Below are 18,768 nucleotides of genomic sequence, written 5' to 3' on the forward strand. Positions count from 1 at the left end.
GTGAAACATGGGACAGAACTGAACCTACCACATCCACCAAGCTGGGAACTCAGCCCTGAGACTAGATGAGACAGAGAGCCAGGCACAGAGGCAGGTTGGGGATGAAGGAAGGGGTCACAGCACCATTTATTGTTCAAAAAAGCTACACACACCTGAAGGCAGTTCTCCAAACAGGGAAATGTGAGAAGGAAACAGACTGGAGATGAGAAGGGGAGAACTTCTCCCTTCCCTCAGATCTCATCAAGAAACCTAGGAACCCACTCCAAAAATGATAAGCACCCCCTCCCAGGTCCTCTTCCTCCCCGAAATTGAGGCAGAGGGAGATCTGCAGCCACCATGCCTTGACCCCTTGTTGCACTCTGGCCAGGTCACTGCCCACTCTGGACATCATCCTCCTCTGAGGAAGGGCACGGGCTGGACACAGTGATAGCAGAGAGCCCTCTAAAAGCCCACAAACCTCAAATGTCCCAGACGGGGAGAGGCTCGGGGTGTCCAAGGCAGCTGGTAGTTGGATGCTGTTGGATTTTAAAAAAATAATGATACTTTAAATTTTTTTTAAGTTGAGAAGTATAAAAACAATACTAAAATGGCCTCAACCCACTAGGAGAAACAAACCGCTCAATAAATACACAGCCCCTGGGGAAGGAGGCAGGATTGGGTACAAGCTGGCTGCCGGGATCCTAGCGTGAACGGTAGCAGTAGACACCATACAAGCGGCTCTGAGGGTCTGGGAAGCCAAAGCTCCGGACTCCAGGCTCTGGGGGCCCGCAGTTGGGACGGGGGTGAGCCACAGGGTAGCGGACGCTGCCATCTGCCAGCCAGCCAGCATCGCAGCGGTCCAGGCCACGGAACTTCCAGGCAGCAAAGAGTTGGCCCACCTTGGCAATCTGGGCACCATCTTCCTGGCAGGCCTCCCTGGCCTCCTTCAGCGTCAGCTTCTCAGGGTGCTCCAGGTAGTACACCCGCCCTGGGGGACAGTGGGGCATGAGTGCTGGGCAGTTGAGGCAATGGCCAGTAAGGACAGCAGGGCCTATAGCAAGGCCAGTCCCAATAACCTGCTAACTGTCCAAGCCCAGGGGACCACCATGTTGTGGACATTTGCAGTGATTATTTGGGGGGTATAACTTCCCACACCTAAGCACCTGTCTCAGAGTTCCACTCCATTTACTATAGGGCTGGGTCCCTCTAGTTACGTCTGTACTCCCCTGCCACCCTTCCCTGATTGTGCCCTGGATGGGCACCCCTCCTGGACTGGACCAGGGTCTCTCACCCAATATTTATTGAGCACCTGCTACGTGTGAGGCACTACTCTAAGTGCTTAGGATACAGCACTGAACCACTTCCAATTTTCACTTATCTTCTAATAAGATGGGCCATTTTATGAGGACAGATATGCTTCCTTTGCCTTTGATGCCCCAGAGAATCGTCTAGGCCCCAGCACTAGAAAATGCTTGATGAATAAATAAACAAATGTTCAGCAAGAAGCAGAAGCATCAAAGCACTCAAAATCCCACCATATTGCTTCCAGACCTGCTGGGGCTCTAGACCTCTAGGTGGAAGTGCCAGCAGGGTGGGCAGAAGGGTCCAGGGGTTCCCTGCAGGTCCCAGGTGGCCATCGAACCTGCAGGCCTGTGCTCGATCATTCCACTCACCCTTGAGGGCAGCAGCGAAGCAGAAAACATCATAGTGGTGCAGGCGGTGGTGGCGTGGACCATAGCTGCGCACACCAGGTGCCAGACCCAGGCCCCCGCAGGGCTGCCGGGGCAGCGTGATGGGGTACTGCACGGTGGCATCCTGCAGCCAGCCTGCGTTGCACCAGTCCAGGCCTTCTTCCCAGGCCCGGAAGAGCTGTTCAAAGGAGGCCACGGCTGCATCCTGCTCCTCACAGGCCTGCTGGGCCTCAGGGAAGTTGAGCTGGTAGCGCCCTTTGGGGGGCTGGTAGGGAAAGACCACACCTGGAGAGGGAGGAGAAGGAGCTTGGAGGAGTGGGCTGCACAATCCTGTCACACACACACACCCCTATGCTGTCCCTCAGAAAGCTCTGCAAACCTTCATTCCCTGTCCACTGCCCACATCCAGGCAGAGCCTATACCTGCTTTACCTCCTGGAACTGAGCAGGCACACAATAGCATTCAGAAAACATGCATTGGCTTATTAAGGTAATTAACCAGCCTAACATCTCCAACTTTAAAATAAGAATATTCCCTCTTTTATATGGGGTTATTGAGAGAACCTCAGTGAGGAGATGCTATCGTGTACAGAAGATGGGCACCAGCTTTGTGCTCCAGAAGCTGAGTTTGGCCCCCAACTCCCTCCCAATAGCTAAAACCTGATCACACAAACTTCCCTCAGGGTCCAGAGGGATCGGTTCCAGGAACCCCCTCAAATACCCAAATCCAAGGATGTTCAAATCCCCTATATAAAATGGCACAGTATTGCCAGGCATGGTGGTGCATTCCTATAATCATGGGTACTCCAGAGGCTAAGGCAGGAAGATCAAATCCAAGTTCAAGGCCAGGCTAGGCAACTTAGCAAGACCCTGTCTCAAAAATAAAAATAATTAAAGGGGCTGGGACTGGGACTCAGAAGTTGAGTGCCCCTGAGTTCAATTCCCAGTACTGAAAAAAAAAAGCAGAGTATTTGCATAGAACCCACATATATCTTCCTGTATACTTTAAATCATCTCTAGATTACTTATGATGCCTTAATACAAAGCCTACACATCACTTCATTCTCATGGATTCAGCATAGTACTTGGCATGCAGCAAATTCTAGTTTAGCTCTTTTGGAACTTTCTGGAACTTTTTTTTTTTCCAAATGATTTTTGAGCTATGAGTTGGTTGAATTCGCAGATGGAGGACTCACCGTTGCAGAGGGCTGACTGTATATGTCATTAATATGGAAGTTTCATAGGAAAATATAAGAAAGTTTCCATATGTGACAGATTTAGAGGAAGGAGAGGCCCTAGAAGCTGTGGGAAGAAGGCAGTGAAGGCCCTTAAATAAAGGAGCTTGCGGTCAGGAAAGTCTTGGGGCGTGGGTCCTCTCTCCTGGTATTCAGGGTACAATGGTGTCACAAGTTCCCCTCAAATGTTGTCATGCGTGTTTGAAATTTTACTATAATATGTTTTTTAAACATAGGAAACTTAGTTCCTAGCAAGTTGGATAAGACTTTAAAAAAAAAAAAAAAGTAGGAGTGACTCTAAGGGTTGAGAAGGAGACCCTGTGGGCTTACATTATTATGAGCAGGGCCCTGAGCCCTAGGAACTCCTTCCTGTGGCCGAGGACCTGGGAATATCCCAAGCACCAGACCTCCAGTCTCACTGAGGCAAGAATCCAAGCACTTGGGTAAAGCCAGTCTGAGGGGCAGAGAAGCCCAAGGGAGCTGGGCATGGTGGTGCACACCCGTAATTCCAGCAAATCAGGAGGCTGAGGCAGGAGGATGGCAAGCTTGAGACCAGCCTTGACAACCTAGCAAAAATACCTGTCTCAAAAATTTTTTTATAAAGGGAGATTGGGGGAAGAAAGGGAGGTGGGTTAGAGTTCAGTGGTACAGTACCCCTGGGTTCAATTCCTAGTACCACCAAAAAAAGAGCCAGAGAAAGAGAGAAAAGATCATGGGCCCGACAATCACCTCTTCAACCTTCCTGTATGTTCACAGGGAATTTGTGTATGCCTGGTCCCATCTCAAATTCCCAGCCCTGGATCAGGGTTTCCTGTCTCTGTAGGCTGCTCCTGCCAAACCAGACAAATGAATCTTGCAGGCTCTCTGCCTTCCCTCCACCATATCCAATTTCAAAATGAGCAATGTAGCCCCTCTCAGCCACCACCTAAGCCACAGGGACTTCAGAGGTGGAGTGCTACAAAGGCAAAGCCAGGTTTCCAGGGTACACATTTATCCTCCTGGCCTCTGAGGCAGGAAATGCAGGAACTACTGTTGTCCCCATTTATACCTAAGCAGCCCAGAGCTCTCAGGGGCTGAGGCATCCCCAAGCACCACAGCAGAGATGGGCCGGGATGGAGTCCGAGAATCTTCCTCCACCCCAGGTGCCTCCCTAACATGGCAGACGGACACCAGGACTCACAGCCCCATCCCAGAGACAGAGGAGGTGAAAGCAACTTAGATCTCAAACTGGGGCCCACAAACAAAATCTGGCTTGCAGGGTCTTGACTAGTTTAAACAGTCCTGGGTCTTTTCTAAAAATAGGAAATGTTTGTGGGGCACAGTGGCACACACCTATAATCCCATTGACTTGGGAGGCTAAGGCTGGAGGATCATAAATTTAAGGCCAGCCTGGACGATTTAGGGAGACCCTGTCTCAAAATAAAAAATAAAAAGTGCTGGTGCTGAGACTGAATGGTAGAGCAACCTTGAGTTCAATCCCTAGTACTACAGAAAATAAATATTAAAAAAATAATTAATTAAAAATTAAAATAGGACTCCAGCACAGAGGCACACGCCTGTAATCCAGCAGCTCCAGAGCCTGAGGCAGGAGGATCCCAAGTACAAAGCCAGTCTCAGCAACTTGGCAAGGCCTTAAGCAACTTGGTGAGACCTTGTCTCAAAATAAAAAATATTAAATGGGCTGGAGATGTGGCTCGGTGGTTAAGTGCCCCTTGGTTCAAATGCTACTACAAAAAAAAAAAAAAAAATTAAAATGGAGATTTCTACATCAAAACACAGCCCTTTCATATAAAGATAAACTCTCTCTTGTCAAATTAGGAAATCTGCATTCTGCCTTGGCATCATTGCCTGGGCCTGAGCAGAGTGACCCCCTCTGGAGGGGACAGGGTCAGCAGTGTGCCCCAGCCCTGGGCACTCCCTCTCATTGCACGCCAGGGCTGCCACGTTCGTTTTCATTGCCTGTTAACCCTCTCAAATCTGAGCCGTGGCTCTAATGAGCTACAGTACCAGCTCCCACTGCCCTCTCTCTGAATGGGAGGTGAGTGAGAGGGAATAGAAGGCAGTGGATGCCGGAGGCTGCTGCAGGGGTCCAAATGCCAGCTTTGCCATTTATGAGCTGTGCAACCTCAGGTAAGTTACATGGCCTCTCCGTGTTTCCTCATCTGTAAGATGAGGGTGGTTATAATAGCAGCTTCCTCATGAGGACATAATTTTCTACGCAAAGCACAAAGATCTGGATGCTCTCTCAGGGACCTCTCCCCCTCCCTCAGGTCCCAGCATCACCCAGTCCCAGTCAGGGCCTCACCCCGCAGCTCCAGTTCCACCAGGCCACTCTCATCCTCCAGCCCATCAATGACCTCACAGCGGTAGCGCCCATAATCTTCCAATCGCAGGTCCCAGAGCTCCAGTGAGACCTCACGCTCCTTGTCCTGCCGCAGGTGCACGCGGCCTTGGTAGTCCCCAAAGGAGCGGTGCCTCTTCCCTATAGCCACCAGCACATCCTGCTCTGGGGCCCCATTCTCTGACAGCTTCCACCATTTGATGCGCACTGGCCTTGGGGTGGCCAGCGCTGGCTCATAGTGGTAGTGGCAGGGCAGGGTCACAGTAGCCCCTCGGTGGGTGAACAGGGTCTCCTCAGGCGTCTCTACTACCAACTTCACACCATTGAAAAGGCCTACGGAGAAAGATGGGGGACAGTTGAGGACAGCTGCAGACATCTGCATCCCTACAAGGGCCACCCACACCCTCATCCCACTCCCTTCAGGGTCAGTTGTTATGCAGTACAAAGATGGCCACCCTGCTCCCCCATCTCTATCCACCCACCTTGCAATGTGCCTGAGCATCTCCTTCCATCAAGAGGTGACATCTATTCCCCCGCCCCTTGAATCTGTACTGCCCTTGCCACTGGATTTAGCCAAATGGACGTGGCAGGAATGCTGTCCCACAATGGCTGCTCTGAGCCTCCATTCGAGGAGACCTGGCCTCTTCTGGTTTCTCTTGGGTCCTCACCAGCCATCATGAGCATCAGGCTGAGGCTTGCCTACTGAATCATGAGAGACCACATGGAGCAGAAGCAAGTCTCCCAGGCTGGAGCCATCCTAAACCAACTAGCCCCCAATGGCCTACCAGCCCACTGCAGGTACATCTGCAAGTCTCAAGTACAAGGGCAGAAAAAAAGGAGCCCACTCTCAAACGCTGACCCACAAATAGCTGAATAAATGGCTCTTGATTAAGCCACTAAGTTTTTGGGGTAGTTTGTTATACATTAAGAGCTAAATGATGAGCCAGATGCACACCTATAATCCCAGCTATTTGGAAGGTTGAGGCAGGAAGATCACAAGTTCAAGACCAGCTTGGGCAATTTAGTGAGACCCTGTCTCAAAATAATATAAAAAGGGCAAGGGGGCTGGGGATGTTGCTCAGTGGTTAAGCACCCTTGGGTTCAATCCCCAGTACCAAAAATAAAAATAAAAATGTTCCTGCCCAAAGACAGCCAGTAAGAAGCATTAAGATTCAAACTCCCATCTATATGACTCCAAGCCCTCTTTTTACTGGGGACCCCAGGAGAGGTCCCATTTCGGTCACCTCTTGAAGAACTGGAAGGACTTTGGGGAAAGTGTAGAACAAGCAGTGATCATCCCTGAATGTGGCCCCATGTCTAAGGGGACTACAAACAGCAACTAAACCATCTCTTCCTCTTGTCTTAGAAGCAAGGCTGGTCCACCCCAAAAGCCAAGATGGGGAAGAAGCTACTGTGTCATACCCTGTCCCCCATCCCAGCCTGGAACCTGCATATCCCAGCAGGAACCAGGATCGGGCCCAGGAGGTCACCCACCTTCGCCATAGCCATTGCCTGGGTTCCTGCCATTGGGGCTGTTGGAATAGTAGAAGCCATTATAGAAGGGCATTCCAGAAACACAAGGCAGCAGGAACAGCAGGACCAGGACCCGCTGGCCCATTGTGGTACAGCACCCACAGCAGCAGCTGCTCCGGGGCATCCTGGGCCAGGCTGGGGCCCTGGGGCAAAGTGGGAGAAGAAGGAAGAAAAGAAGCTGATTAGCGAAGCCCTACTGCAGGGGGTCTGGGACCCCTCTGTTTAGCACCCACTCAATCACTTCTCTATACTTCATTATGAAGCATCTTCCAGTGCCAGGCACGGTGCTCAGAAAAGCTAGAGGAATTCCTGCTCTCAGAGGGCTGCACCTCGCAGGCAAGAAGGGCAATAAGCAAACAAATAAACCCTCAGAAGAAAGTAGTAGGCAACAAAAAGACCGTGGGAAAAAATTAAGCCAGATGATATGACACCATCAACATTTCTCAAATCACAGGTTGGAATTGGAGAGGTCATGAGCAGCATTTTATTTTTATTATTATTTTCTTTTTATTTGGTACTGGGAATTGAACCCAGAGGCACTTTACCACAGAGCTGCATCCTCAGTCCTTTATATATTTTAGTTTGAGATGGGGTCTTGCTAAATTGCCCAAGCTGGCCTTGAACTTATGATCCTCCTGCCTCAGCCTCCTGAATCACCGGGATTACAGGCATGCACCACTACACCTGGCCTAAGTAGCATTAATGAAACTGAAGAGACTAGACTAGAATAGAAATTAGCAAGGTATATTTCTGTTTAGTGAAAATAATACTGCATTAAGAAACTTTTGTTTCAGTCCAAAGTATGAGGGTCTGGGGGAGGGCTACAAGGTAAGTAAGAAATTTATTTCTTACTCTAAGTCAAGGTCAAAAAGAATTTTTTTAAACACCATGTAGAGCATTATTCCTGTTTGGGTGGATACTCAAATAAAATAGGCAGTTGGTCCATGAGCTGTAATTTGTTGATTTGATTTTTTTAAAAATATTGCATTAAGGGCTGGGGTCACGGCTTAGTGGAAGAGTGCTTGCCTAGCATGTGTGAGGCACTGAGTTCAATTCTCAGCACCACATATAAATAAATAAATGAAATAAAGGTCCATCAACAAATAAAAAATATTTTTAAAAATATATATAGATGCATATATATATATATTGCATTAAAATATCCTGCCTTACAAATGGATGAAATTGGAGAACATCATGCTAAGTGAGATAAGCCAATCTCAAAAAAACAAAGGATGAATGATCTCGCTGATAAGCGGAAGATGACACATAATGGGGGGTGGGGTGGGCAAGAATGGAGGAAGGAGGGGCTGTATAGAGGGAAAAGAGGGGTGGGAGAGTTGGCGGGGAGGAAAAAATAACAGAATGAATCAAACATCATTACCCTATGTAAATGTATGATTATGCAAATGGTATGCTGTTACTCCATGTACAAACAGAAACAACATGTATCCCATTTGTTTACATTTAAAAATAAATTTAAAAAAAAAAATATATATATATATATCCTGCCTTAGCTGGGCGTGGTGGCACATGCCTGTAATTCCAGCAGCTCAGGAGCCTGAGGCAGGAGGATGGCAAGTTCAAAGCCAGCTTCAGCAACAGGGAGGTGCTTATAAACTCAGTGAAACCCTGTCTCTAAATAAAATACAAAATAGGACTGGGGAGGTGGCTCAGTGGTTGAGTGCCCCTGAGTTCAATTCTCAGTACCCAAAAAAAAAAAAAAAAAAATCCTGTCTTGATTGATGGCAAAGATTTTTTTTGCCAAACCACCCCCACCCCTCCCCCACTTAAAGTTTGCACACAAGGCTAGTGCTTCTTCAACTCACCCTTGCCTTTAATGAGCGCTCTCAACAATTAAAAGACTGGAGGAGCTCAGTCCACGGAGAAGGTAAGCAGTCATGCACAGACCGTCACGATGCTGTGGGGTGAGGACAAAAATGGGGACACTGAAAAGAAGAACTGAAACTAGATTAAAGATGCAGGAATTTTCATGGTGGAAAAAGACTGGTTTTCCTTGCAGGGACACAGCCACTGCAAAGGTGCAGAGGCTAGGGACAGCACAAGGGGAGTGGGAGATGTTAGGGAATCTCCATTTGTCCCCAGATGCACTCCAGGTCCACTGTCTGCCCTTCTGTGCCATGCATTGACCCTTGTGAATCATTCAACCTGGGTCCACTGGCTTCTGGCCTCCAGCTGGATTCAGCCAATGGGAGACACTCATAGGAGATGGGCAGAGGGAAGAGAGAGAAGCATTTCTTCCCTGCTCCCTCCCTGCTCCAGTGGCTCCTCCATAGGGCCTACTGCTGCTTGTCCTTATTTGATCTCTGCCTTCATTAAAGTCTCTTTATCAGCACCATCTGGAGTGAATTTCACTTTCTAACAAAACCCTAACTGAGATGGGGGTGAGGATGCAAAAAGGTCAACAGGGTCTGTACCTATATGCCCTAATGTCCTGAGGGGCCAAGATGGCTTTAAGCAGAGAAATCACAGAATCAGACTTACATCATAGAAACATCCTGCTGGAGGCAAGTAGAAGGTGGACTGTGGGACAGCAAGACCAGAGTGCCAGGAGGCATTTGCAAATATAACTATGATTACCCCATAGCAACATGGAAGAACGCTGAGGGTGTCATTCAAAATAGAAAAAGCAGAACATACCATTGCCATCTGGTTATGATTGCAAGTATGTGGTCTTGTGAATGCCCGTGCACAGGAACCAGAAGGGGAGGGAACCTTAAAAAGAAAGAGAGAAAAGGGAGGGAACGAAGGAGGAAAGGGAGAAGAAAGGAAGAGAAAAGCAAAGCAAAGCGTTAGTCTATGAAGATGATCAGACTTAGAGGAAACACTCTTGCTTTCAAAACAGTTAGGAGCAGTCGCTGGAGAGGTGTGGATGTGGAGGAAGTTGAGAAATAGATCATGCCATTCTCTTAGACATTTTTGCAGAAATGAGGCCCAGATTTACCATCTGTGCTGTGCCCTGCAGTGGAAACACTGTTCCCTCTGAGGGCTTATCTCTTGTACAAGAGGAATTGCCCTAGCTGGGCACAGTGATGCATACCTGTGATCCCAGTGGCTCAGGAGGCTGAGGCAGAAGGATCATGAGTTCAAATCCAGCCTCAGCAACTGAACAAGGCCCTGAATAACTCAGGGAGACCCTGTCTAAATAAAATATTAAAAAGGACTGAAGATGTGGCTCAATGGTTAAGCACCCCTGGGTTCAATCCCCAGTACCAAAAAAAAAATGGGGGGAATTACCCTACTGAATTCCAGAAAGCCCCTGGGCAGCATAACCACAATCAGGCAACCTGGGATGGAGTTTGTGAATTAGAAGATCTGGGGTCAAAACCCACCTCCACTTCACTTGTCCCTTGGTAATGGCAGGGGATTGGTTCCTGAACCTCTGAGGATACCAAAATCCACAGGTGCTGAAGTCCCTTACATAATATGGCATAGTATTTGCATAGAACCTACACACATCCCTGTACGTCAAATCACCTCTAGATGATTTTTCTACTACAATGTAAATCCTGTGCAAGTAGTTGTTTACTGAATTGTTTAGAGAATAGCAACCAAAAAAAAAAAAGTCTGTATATATTCAATACAGATAAAATTTTTTCCTAACATTTTCCATTAGTCATTGGTTGACTGTGTACCTGCAGAACTCACAGAGAGTTGACTGTACTTATTAGCTATGTGATTCTAAACAGGCTTCCCCAGTTGTGACGTGGAGATCATAAAACTTACCCTGGCATATTTCTTATCAGTATGTTCGGGTTTCCTCTATGGTAACAGAATTATAGAGAGGTGCATGACCACTCAGTCAAAGACTGTATCTCCAGACTTCCTTGTAGCTAAGAGGGCTGTGTTAGTTACTTTTGCATTGTGTGACCAAGATACCTGACAACAACAACTTAAAGGAGGGAAAGTTTATTTGGGCCCATGGTTTCAGAGGTTAAGTCCATAATTAGCTGAGTCCATTGCACCAGGACCATACTGAGGCAGAATATCCTGGCAGAAGGACAGAAGAACACTCATGGTGGCCAGGAAGCAGAGAGAGAGAGGCAAAGGGGCTTCAGGGAAGATGTACCCTCCCAGGGCACACCCCCAGGAACCCAGCTCCTCCAGTCACAACTCACCTGCCCACCGTTACCGCCCAATCAGTGCATTCAAAGTAGGATGGACTGGTAAGTTACAGCTCTCACAACCTAATCATTTCACCTCTGAATATTTCTGCACTCACACAGGAGCTTTAGGGGAGACACCTCATATCCAAATCATAACAAGAGCCAGGTGACTCACTTCTGGCCAATGGCAGTCAGTAGAAATAACATGCACTAGGTCCAGGTCATGCAGTTACGTCTACTGGGGATAACTCTTGCTGGTCAGCACAGCAGAAAAACTTAGAAGACTCTGAGATGGGAACCACAGATTGACGAGCAGGGCTGCCATCAGCCTGGACCACCTCCATCTAATGTCCCCTGAGCAAATGCTGTTGTAATAAACTAGCACATTTTGAGGCTTCTAGGGAATACAGTCTAGCCCCTGTTGGCCAAACAAATATACCTTACAGCATTGTTAGCATCAGCAGAAAAGCATGATCAGCCAGGCTGGGAATGTAGCTCAGTGATAGAGCACTTGCCTAGCATTAGTGAGGCCTTGAGTTTAATCCCCAATACTACAAAAAAGAAAAAGTACAGTCAACTTAAATGAGCACTTACTACATCACTGGATCCCATCACAACCCCTAGAGCTGAGGCCTATTACTATCCCCATTTTACAGATGGGAAAACCAAAACACAGAAAAATTAAGTCTGATGAGAGAGATTAAGCCAAAAGTCATCCATCTAGAAAGTGGTAGAGTTGGGATTTGAACCTATACCAGCTTCACAGCCTGGAATTATTAGGCCAAATTTAGGGAGGTAATTGTGAGGAATACATAGCCCAGGGCCTGGCACAGGGCAGACCCTCCTTAAAGTCAGTTTCCTTTCCCTCTTTGAGCCTTCTCTTGGGGAACTAATGACTGAGAGGATTGTGGGTCTTGAGCTGGATATCCCAGGGTCCACCCAGAGGCACCAAGAGCCTCCCAAACAGAAAGCCTCCTGCTCCTGCCTGCAATGCTTCCAACCTGTTTTAGCAGTTCATCCCCAGGGAGAAGGAGCTTCCTGAGGATGAACAAATGAGGTGTTTCTGCCACAAAGTAATAGTTGTACACCTGAAAAAAATTTTTGCATTTTTGCAAAATCATGCATTTAAAAATGCTAGACAAAAAATAAAGTCAGTGCAGACTACTCAGAACATATGCACTTTTGTCATCAGAGCGCTAACCAAACCAAGAGCAAGCTCAGAATTAAAAAAAAAAAAAAAACAGAGCACCATTTGATATGCACACGGGTGCTGCTCTACCAGCCCTTTGCAGCCTTCGCCCCTGAAGTGAGTGCTGCCTTCTTCAAGATGTAGGTCCTTGGAGGCATTTGATTCCAATAGAAACCAGATTTGCCAAAATTAAGTCTGACCCAGGGCTGCGGGTGTAACTCAGTGGTAACGCACTTGCCTAGCATGTGGGAGGCCCTGGGTTCCATCCCCAGCACTGTGAAAATATTAAAACAAAAGTGTGACCCAACATGGAGTCATCTTCAATCTGGTTGTTGGATTTTTTTTTTTTTTTAAACTTAGGGATACATCTTGGCAATTGCTTATCAGATTTCTAATTTTATTAAAAAAAAAAAAAAGGAAGAAGTATGGTGTTAAGTTCTGATAAGCAACTAAACTACTCACACAGGTATTCCTCTCACCAAAATTATGCTCTCTCTCTTTCTCTCTCTGATTTTCTGCAGTACTGGAGATCAAACCCAAGACCTCACCCATGGTAGACAAGTGCTCTACCATTGAGCAACACCCCAGCCCTAACTGCATTTTTTTTTTTTTTTTTTTTTTTTTTTTTTTTTTTTTTTGTGGTACTGGGGATTGAACCCAGGGCTTGTGTTTGTGAGGCAAGTACTCTACCAACTGAGCTATATCCCCAGCCCTCTAATTGCATCCTTGAGTTGAAGTAGCAACAATTTGGGAGATTGAGATTTTGGGGAATTCAGGTTGGAAGAGATGCCACGTCGTCCAGATCTATTTGGTTCTTGAATCTTGGACAGTGATTAGCAAATTTGGATGGCAGGGGACAGCTGAATGTATACTAAAGAGAGGTATTTTCTGGGGGCTGGGGATATAGCTCAGTTGGTAGAATGCTTGCCTCGCAAGCACAAGGCCCTGGTTTCAATCCCCAGCACTGCAAAAAAAAAAAAAAAAAAAAGAAAAAAGAAAAAGAAAAAGAAAAAGAAAGGTATTTTCTGGATGTATTTTCTGACTGCTACATCTGTCACCCCAGTGATCGCCAGGATTGGTTCGGCTGATCTAGCTGGCTGGCAGGGTGTCCCCTTCCTCCCTCACTACTCCACGTGTGTCCCTTCTGAAGCTGCCCACTTGGTCAAAGAGGACAGCCTTCCATGATAGAGAAGGATCATTCATCAATGGTACATAAGCAGCTGCACTCCCCTGCTAAAACTTCCAAACCAGCTCTCAAGAAAGGTACTTTCTAGCTGGGCATGATGGTGCACACCTATAATCCCAGCAACTCAGAAGGTTGAGGAAGGAGGATGGCAAGTTCAACGCCAGCCTCAGCAACTTAGGGAGGCCCTAAGCAACTCAGAGAAGCCCTGTTTCAAAACAAAAAGGGCTGGGAATGTGGCTCAGTGGCTAAGTGCCTCCGGATTCAATCCCTAATACCAAAAAAAAAAAAAAGAAAGAAAGAAAGAAAGGCACTTTCTGCAGAACTGTCAGCCTTTATTGTAAGGAATTCATATATTGAATTGCTCTTTAATGGTCAGCAATCTCCAAACATTCACCTTCTGGTAGAAGTCACTACTGAAGCAATGCAAGTCCATGTTATATCCATATTGTACTCCCATCATTCTTACAATCAAGGAAGAGGTAAACACAGTTCAGAAACAAGCATTAAGGCAGAACACAGAGCACTTGGGGTTTTCCACAACCTTTGCTCTCTGGAGCTGCAAAGCATGAGTCCCAAGGCACCCTTCCCAGCCTCACAGACCCAAGTACTGGGATTACAGGCACACACCACAATGTCCAAAACAAAAAAAATGTTTTCTGGTTGGTATTTTCATGACCCCTATTATGCCAGGGAAGAAAGGAGCTACTCTGGAGCCCTAGGCAAGAGGATCTCAAGTTGGAGGCCAACCTGAGCAACTAAGGGAGACCTTGTCTTAAACTTTTAAAAAGACAGAGAGGGATACTGGGGATTTAGTTCAGTGGTAAAGCACTTGCACAGCATGCACGTGTACTGGTTCAATCCCCAGTACTGCAAAATAATAATATTAAAAATTAAGGAAGACCTAGTTTACAGAGCATAGAATACTACCTGTTGGGGGCAAGCACTCCAACAATATTAGCTAGTATTACTGTTGTTACCATAAGTGTCCAAAGTGAAAACTCACATTATCTCAGTGGATCCTTCTCCTCTCATGTCTAAAAGAAAAGCCGTCACTACTGCCTTCTCTTTGCATCTGGGGAAACTGGGGACAAGTCCAAGTTTTATTTATGGCAAATATCTTGGACTTGCTTCTCCCAGGCTACGCTTACCTAAAGCCCCTACACATTAGAGCAATAAACTGAGCCCTGATTGGGAGGGGAAGAGTGTCACCTCCCCACCAGATTCACACCCTCACTGGGCCACCCAAGAATACAAGCCCCCCATGTACCAGTAGAGGGCAGCATTGCGCCCCAATTCTTCATCCACCCCGCTGCACACGAGGAATTTGACTTCAGGGGTCCAGCGAAGACAAGGCTTTAGGAGAGCCTTTGAACCGGCAGCTCGGAGACTACAGTACCAGGTATTCGCACCAGTATTCCTGGCCCTCTCGCTGGTTCAGGGAAGCGGGAGGGGCTGGGGAGCCTCGCAACCGCCGGCCCCTGCTTCAGAAAGCAGAGGCACTCCTGAGGGTCGGCGGGGTCACAGGCTGCCAGAGGCCACCCAGCAAGCTGGTGGCAGGGAAGGGTTCAAATGTCCCGCGCTCTTTCCTTCCTGGTCAAAATTCCTCCCTGAGCGAAGCGATCTCCCACCCAGGGCTCTGCCTTCCACCCTCCCTGCCTCCTCTGGTGTCGCTGTCCTGTAACCCACAGGTATCCATACGTTTTTCCCGAGGTGGCTAGCGCGGGCGGCCGACACTGCGAGGCCGTAGTCCGCCTGTTCACCTCGCAGGTTATCCCCAGCCCTACCGAGTTCCCGCGGCCCCCGCAGCATCCGACAGATGCTCAGGGCAGAGCCTGGCGTGCGGTGCACCGTGCTGAATGCAGCAGGACCTGACAGAACGAGATCAGAAGGGACCGGAACCGGGTCGGGGTCTCAGAGACCATGGAGTTGGCTCCGGCTTTCCTCCTCCTGGTGCGCACGAGGGTCCCGTGCAAGGCCGCTTGCGCGCCCTGGCTGTTCGCACCCCACTTGCGCCCATGGCGCCCCCTCGGGCGATCACAGTCCAGTTCAGACCGGGCCCCCCAAAGTACCCAGCTTCCTTTCCCAGACCCTGCCTGAGAGCGTGGGGTCCCGCAGGAGAGTCAAAGTGGGAAGGGTGGTACCTGCCCGCAAAGGACCCCTAAGGACCCAGCGACTTCTGAGTCACGTACCGTCCCCTGCCCGCTCTTCGACGGCCCGAGCGCTCCGGGCCGCTGGCGGTCTCAGTCCCAAGCAACAGACGGATTTAGGGACCTTGAATGGCCTGAAAGGAAGCGGCAGCCGACAAACCTCCGTGCTCCTGCCGGGCCAGCCCCTTAAAGGAACACACCCTCCTTTCCCTCCCAAGGCTGGGTGGGCCCCAAGGGAGGAGTTGTTGCAGATGCGTGCTTGTCTCCAGACGTGCAGAGACCACCCCGAACAGAAGCTGCTGCGTTGTTGTGGAGTGCAGGCTATCACATCATGGGGGACGAGATGAGGAGGAGGTGGAAGGGGGAGGCGGATCCCATTAGAACACCCTAGTTTACCAAAAACAGGACTAAGCAGGGCAAGCCTCTCTAGCACTCTGTGGGTGGGCGATGGGGCTGCCTCCCCCTTTGGAAGAGGGAGGAACTAGAGTTCTGTACCTACTCCCCATAGAAAGGGATTCTGACATCCTCCTGCCCCTAAGTTTGACCATGGTGGCCTTCCAGGTTGTCAGAGTCAGGCACAAGGTAGTTGGTGCCCCTAGTAGGTGGGGCTTGAATGAGTGACCCAGGGGAGGGGGGCTGGAGAGACAGGATGGGGTACTGCCTGCAGAGAGGGCCACCAGGCTTCTGACTGGTCTCAACAGAGGAGGGGACCTCCCTTAGGAATTTTGGCATCTGTTGGAACAGCTATCAGGCAGCCCCTCTCAGGATGCCTCTGTTTGGACAGGGTGTTTTCTTTCCTGTCCTGTCCAATGGGGGCCCTGGCTTGGCAGGCCTTGTTTCCTCAGCAGAGAAACTGAAGGCTGTCCTTTAGTTTCAGTTGGGAGGATCACAGAGCCCACTCTTCCTAAACACACCTCCAGAGAGCCCATGCCTTTGTATGTCTACCACACACAGGCAGGTGCAAACCAGAGCACAAAAACAACGGTGGGCTAGAGAGTAAACAGCACTGAAAGTGAGCACCAGGTTTATCAAAGGGAGCCCAGGAAGGATCCTCTGCAGGGAAGAGAGGTCTGATCACTATGCAGGATGGACTGGAGGGAAAATAAACAGGACACAAGTATGAATTAGGAAACTCCCAAAAGCCTCTCTGATAATGATGGCCAAAGTTTTCAGTCTTCTGATGGGACAGACTTGGCATTGGTGCTTCTGAGCATTTGGTCTTTTAGTCCCCACAGGCCATGAAGTTGTTTTTAGTGTTTCCATTTTACAGATGAACTGGGTTGAGCACATGGCCCAAGGTGACTTTTTATCTTCTAATCACCTCCCACCACCTCCACATTTAAACTAAGAACCTAGACCCCTGGGAGAAATAGGGGCAACATGTCCCAGCATCAACAGCCACAGATGTAGGGAGAGGTGTGGACAGCAAAAGGGTCAGTTTTGTTACAGTAAGGCGAGTTTAACATGCCAGCTAGGGGTGGGGTGGCCAGCAGGTAAAATAACACTGCAGCACTGCAATCAGGAAGAAAATAGTGATTATTTTTCCCCCATGCCAGGGTCTCATGCATGCTAGGCAAGTGTTCCACCACTGAGCTACATCCCCAGTCTGAAAACGTGAATTCATGGAGGCATAGCAAAAGCTCTAAAAGTGAGCTGGGCGCGGCGGCCCACACCTGTAATCCCCCAGCAGTTCAGGAGGCTGAGGCAGGAGGATCATGAGTTCAAAGCCAGCCTCAGCAAAAGCAAGGCACTAAGCAACTCAGTGAAATCAACTCTAAATAAAATACAAAAATTGGGTTGGGGATGTGATTCAGTGGTTACGTGCCCCTGAATTCAATTTCTGGTACAAAAAAAAAAAAAAAGAAAAAAGAAAAGAAAGAAAGAAAGAAAAAAAAAAAACCCTAAAAGTGAATGAAACTGCTCAGAGAAAGACACCCAAATGAGGGGACTTCTGTCTAGTGACTTTCAGAAAGCTGCAGCCAACACATTCAAGGCTACAAAGATGAGAGGAAGGAACTAAGAGGTGGCTTAGGCAATTCCAGTCAGAGTCAATTCAAGTCTCCTGGGCCAGGTGGGGACCTGTGACCACTGTCCACCAAACAGGAAGACTGACCCACAGAAAATCCTCAATATGGTAAACATGGGCCAGTTGACAGATAAGAGTAAAGCTTAGTGTCCCCTCTGCAAGGACTCCTGGATCTGGCAGAGTTCAAGCTGTGTTAGTTACCAGAAGGCAGACCCACCCCCAGCAGATGTGATGGGGAATATGTTTCTCCTACTGTGGCTGGTCCCCAGAGGAGGCCAGAACAGGGACTGACTGGGTGCAGGAATGCTCCCAGGAACATGTCCAGAGACCAGCAACCCCCAGAAAGATTTGACTCCAAACCCAATCCATACAGCTCCACAGAGAACTGGAAACAGGAGTGGACAGAGATACCCCTGGGGTGAGCACCCTGCATCACCAGTTCATAGGAAGACTGCCTCCAGGCCCTTTTACTCAGCAGTGCTAGCAAAATACAGTTCTCAGGAAGAAGCCACTTCCGGACCAGTGTCCCTGATGTGGTTCCAGCAAAACCCTTTCTTTGGTAGCCACGTGGCCAGCCTCCTGCTACCCAGAGGTCCAAAGTTTGGTCATCTTAAAAACTAGGGTGAGCTGGGTTGGAGGTGGGGCTCTGATAGAGCACCTGCCCAGCATGTGAGAGGAGGCATGGGTTCAATCCCTAGCACCACCCAAAAAAAAAAACAAAGAGTAGGGTGGTTTCATTCACCCCTTTCCCAGCTAGTCAGTCCTACTGCTATCTGCTGTCCCCTTCCCAGATCACCAGGGCTCTAGCCTGAACTGCTCCTCACTGGTCACTTTCTGATGGCCCCTGCATGGAGGGCAGAGAGGACCCCTTTCCTCCCAGCCCTAGAGTGCACATACCAATGGCCTCCCAGGAACAGGGTGCTCCGCTGGGAGGCCACATGCCCATCTGGCAGAGCCCAGCCCCCTCCTCCCCTTCCACACTGCCCCCACCAGAGGCCTCCTACAGCTCTAGAGTGGCCCAGGTTCATGGGTTTCTAGGAGTTTCTCCAGCCCAGTGCTCTAATTACAGAAAAAAATCAAACTCGCCAAAGGGGGAAATCAGCAGCCGGGCCTGGCACATCTTCCTGGCGTGGAAGGGAGCAGAGCATTCGTGGAGATGCCTCTGTGCCAGGACTCCATGGCCCCTCACCAAGCAGGGGCTTCAGCCCCAGGGCCAGATGGGGATGGAGTGGGGGAAGGGAAGAGGTGAGTTAGGCTTCAAGGACTGGAAGCCTGACCTCCCCCAGGAGCCCTGCGCACTCTCTCCTCCTGCTGC

At 48.9% G+C, this 18,768-nt stretch overlaps 1 protein-coding gene across 7 annotated transcripts; it reads right to left on the bottom strand.

Moving 5' to 3' along the window:
* Positions 1-108: 108 nt before the first annotated feature.
* HAPLN3 (hyaluronan and proteoglycan link protein 3) lies at positions 109-18,743 on the bottom strand. 7 transcript variants are annotated; one of them, XM_079127518.1, is made up of 6 exons: positions 15,470-18,743; positions 8,608-8,699; positions 6,740-6,921; positions 5,210-5,578; positions 1,653-1,955; positions 109-967 (listed from the first exon to the last, which is right to left on the bottom strand). In XM_079127518.1, exons 3-6 carry the CDS (start codon positions 6,900-6,902, stop codon positions 681-683), a joined length of 1,122 nt encoding a protein of 373 aa, XP_078983644.1. In that variant the 5' UTR covers positions 6,903-6,921; positions 8,608-8,699; positions 15,470-18,743; the 3' UTR covers positions 109-680. The 7 variants fall into 7 exon arrangements, with proteins under 7 accessions (XP_078983644.1, XP_078983647.1, XP_078983642.1 ...); XM_079127521.1 differs by having other exon boundaries at positions 6,740-6,913; positions 8,608-8,727; XM_079127516.1 differs by having other exon boundaries at positions 8,608-8,727.
* Positions 18,744-18,768: the final 25 nt, after the last annotated feature.

Source organism: Sciurus vulgaris (genome assembly GCF_902686455.1).
Source record: "Sciurus vulgaris genome assembly, chromosome: 2".
NCBI classification, from domain to species: domain Eukaryota; kingdom Metazoa; phylum Chordata; class Mammalia; order Rodentia; family Sciuridae; genus Sciurus; species Sciurus vulgaris.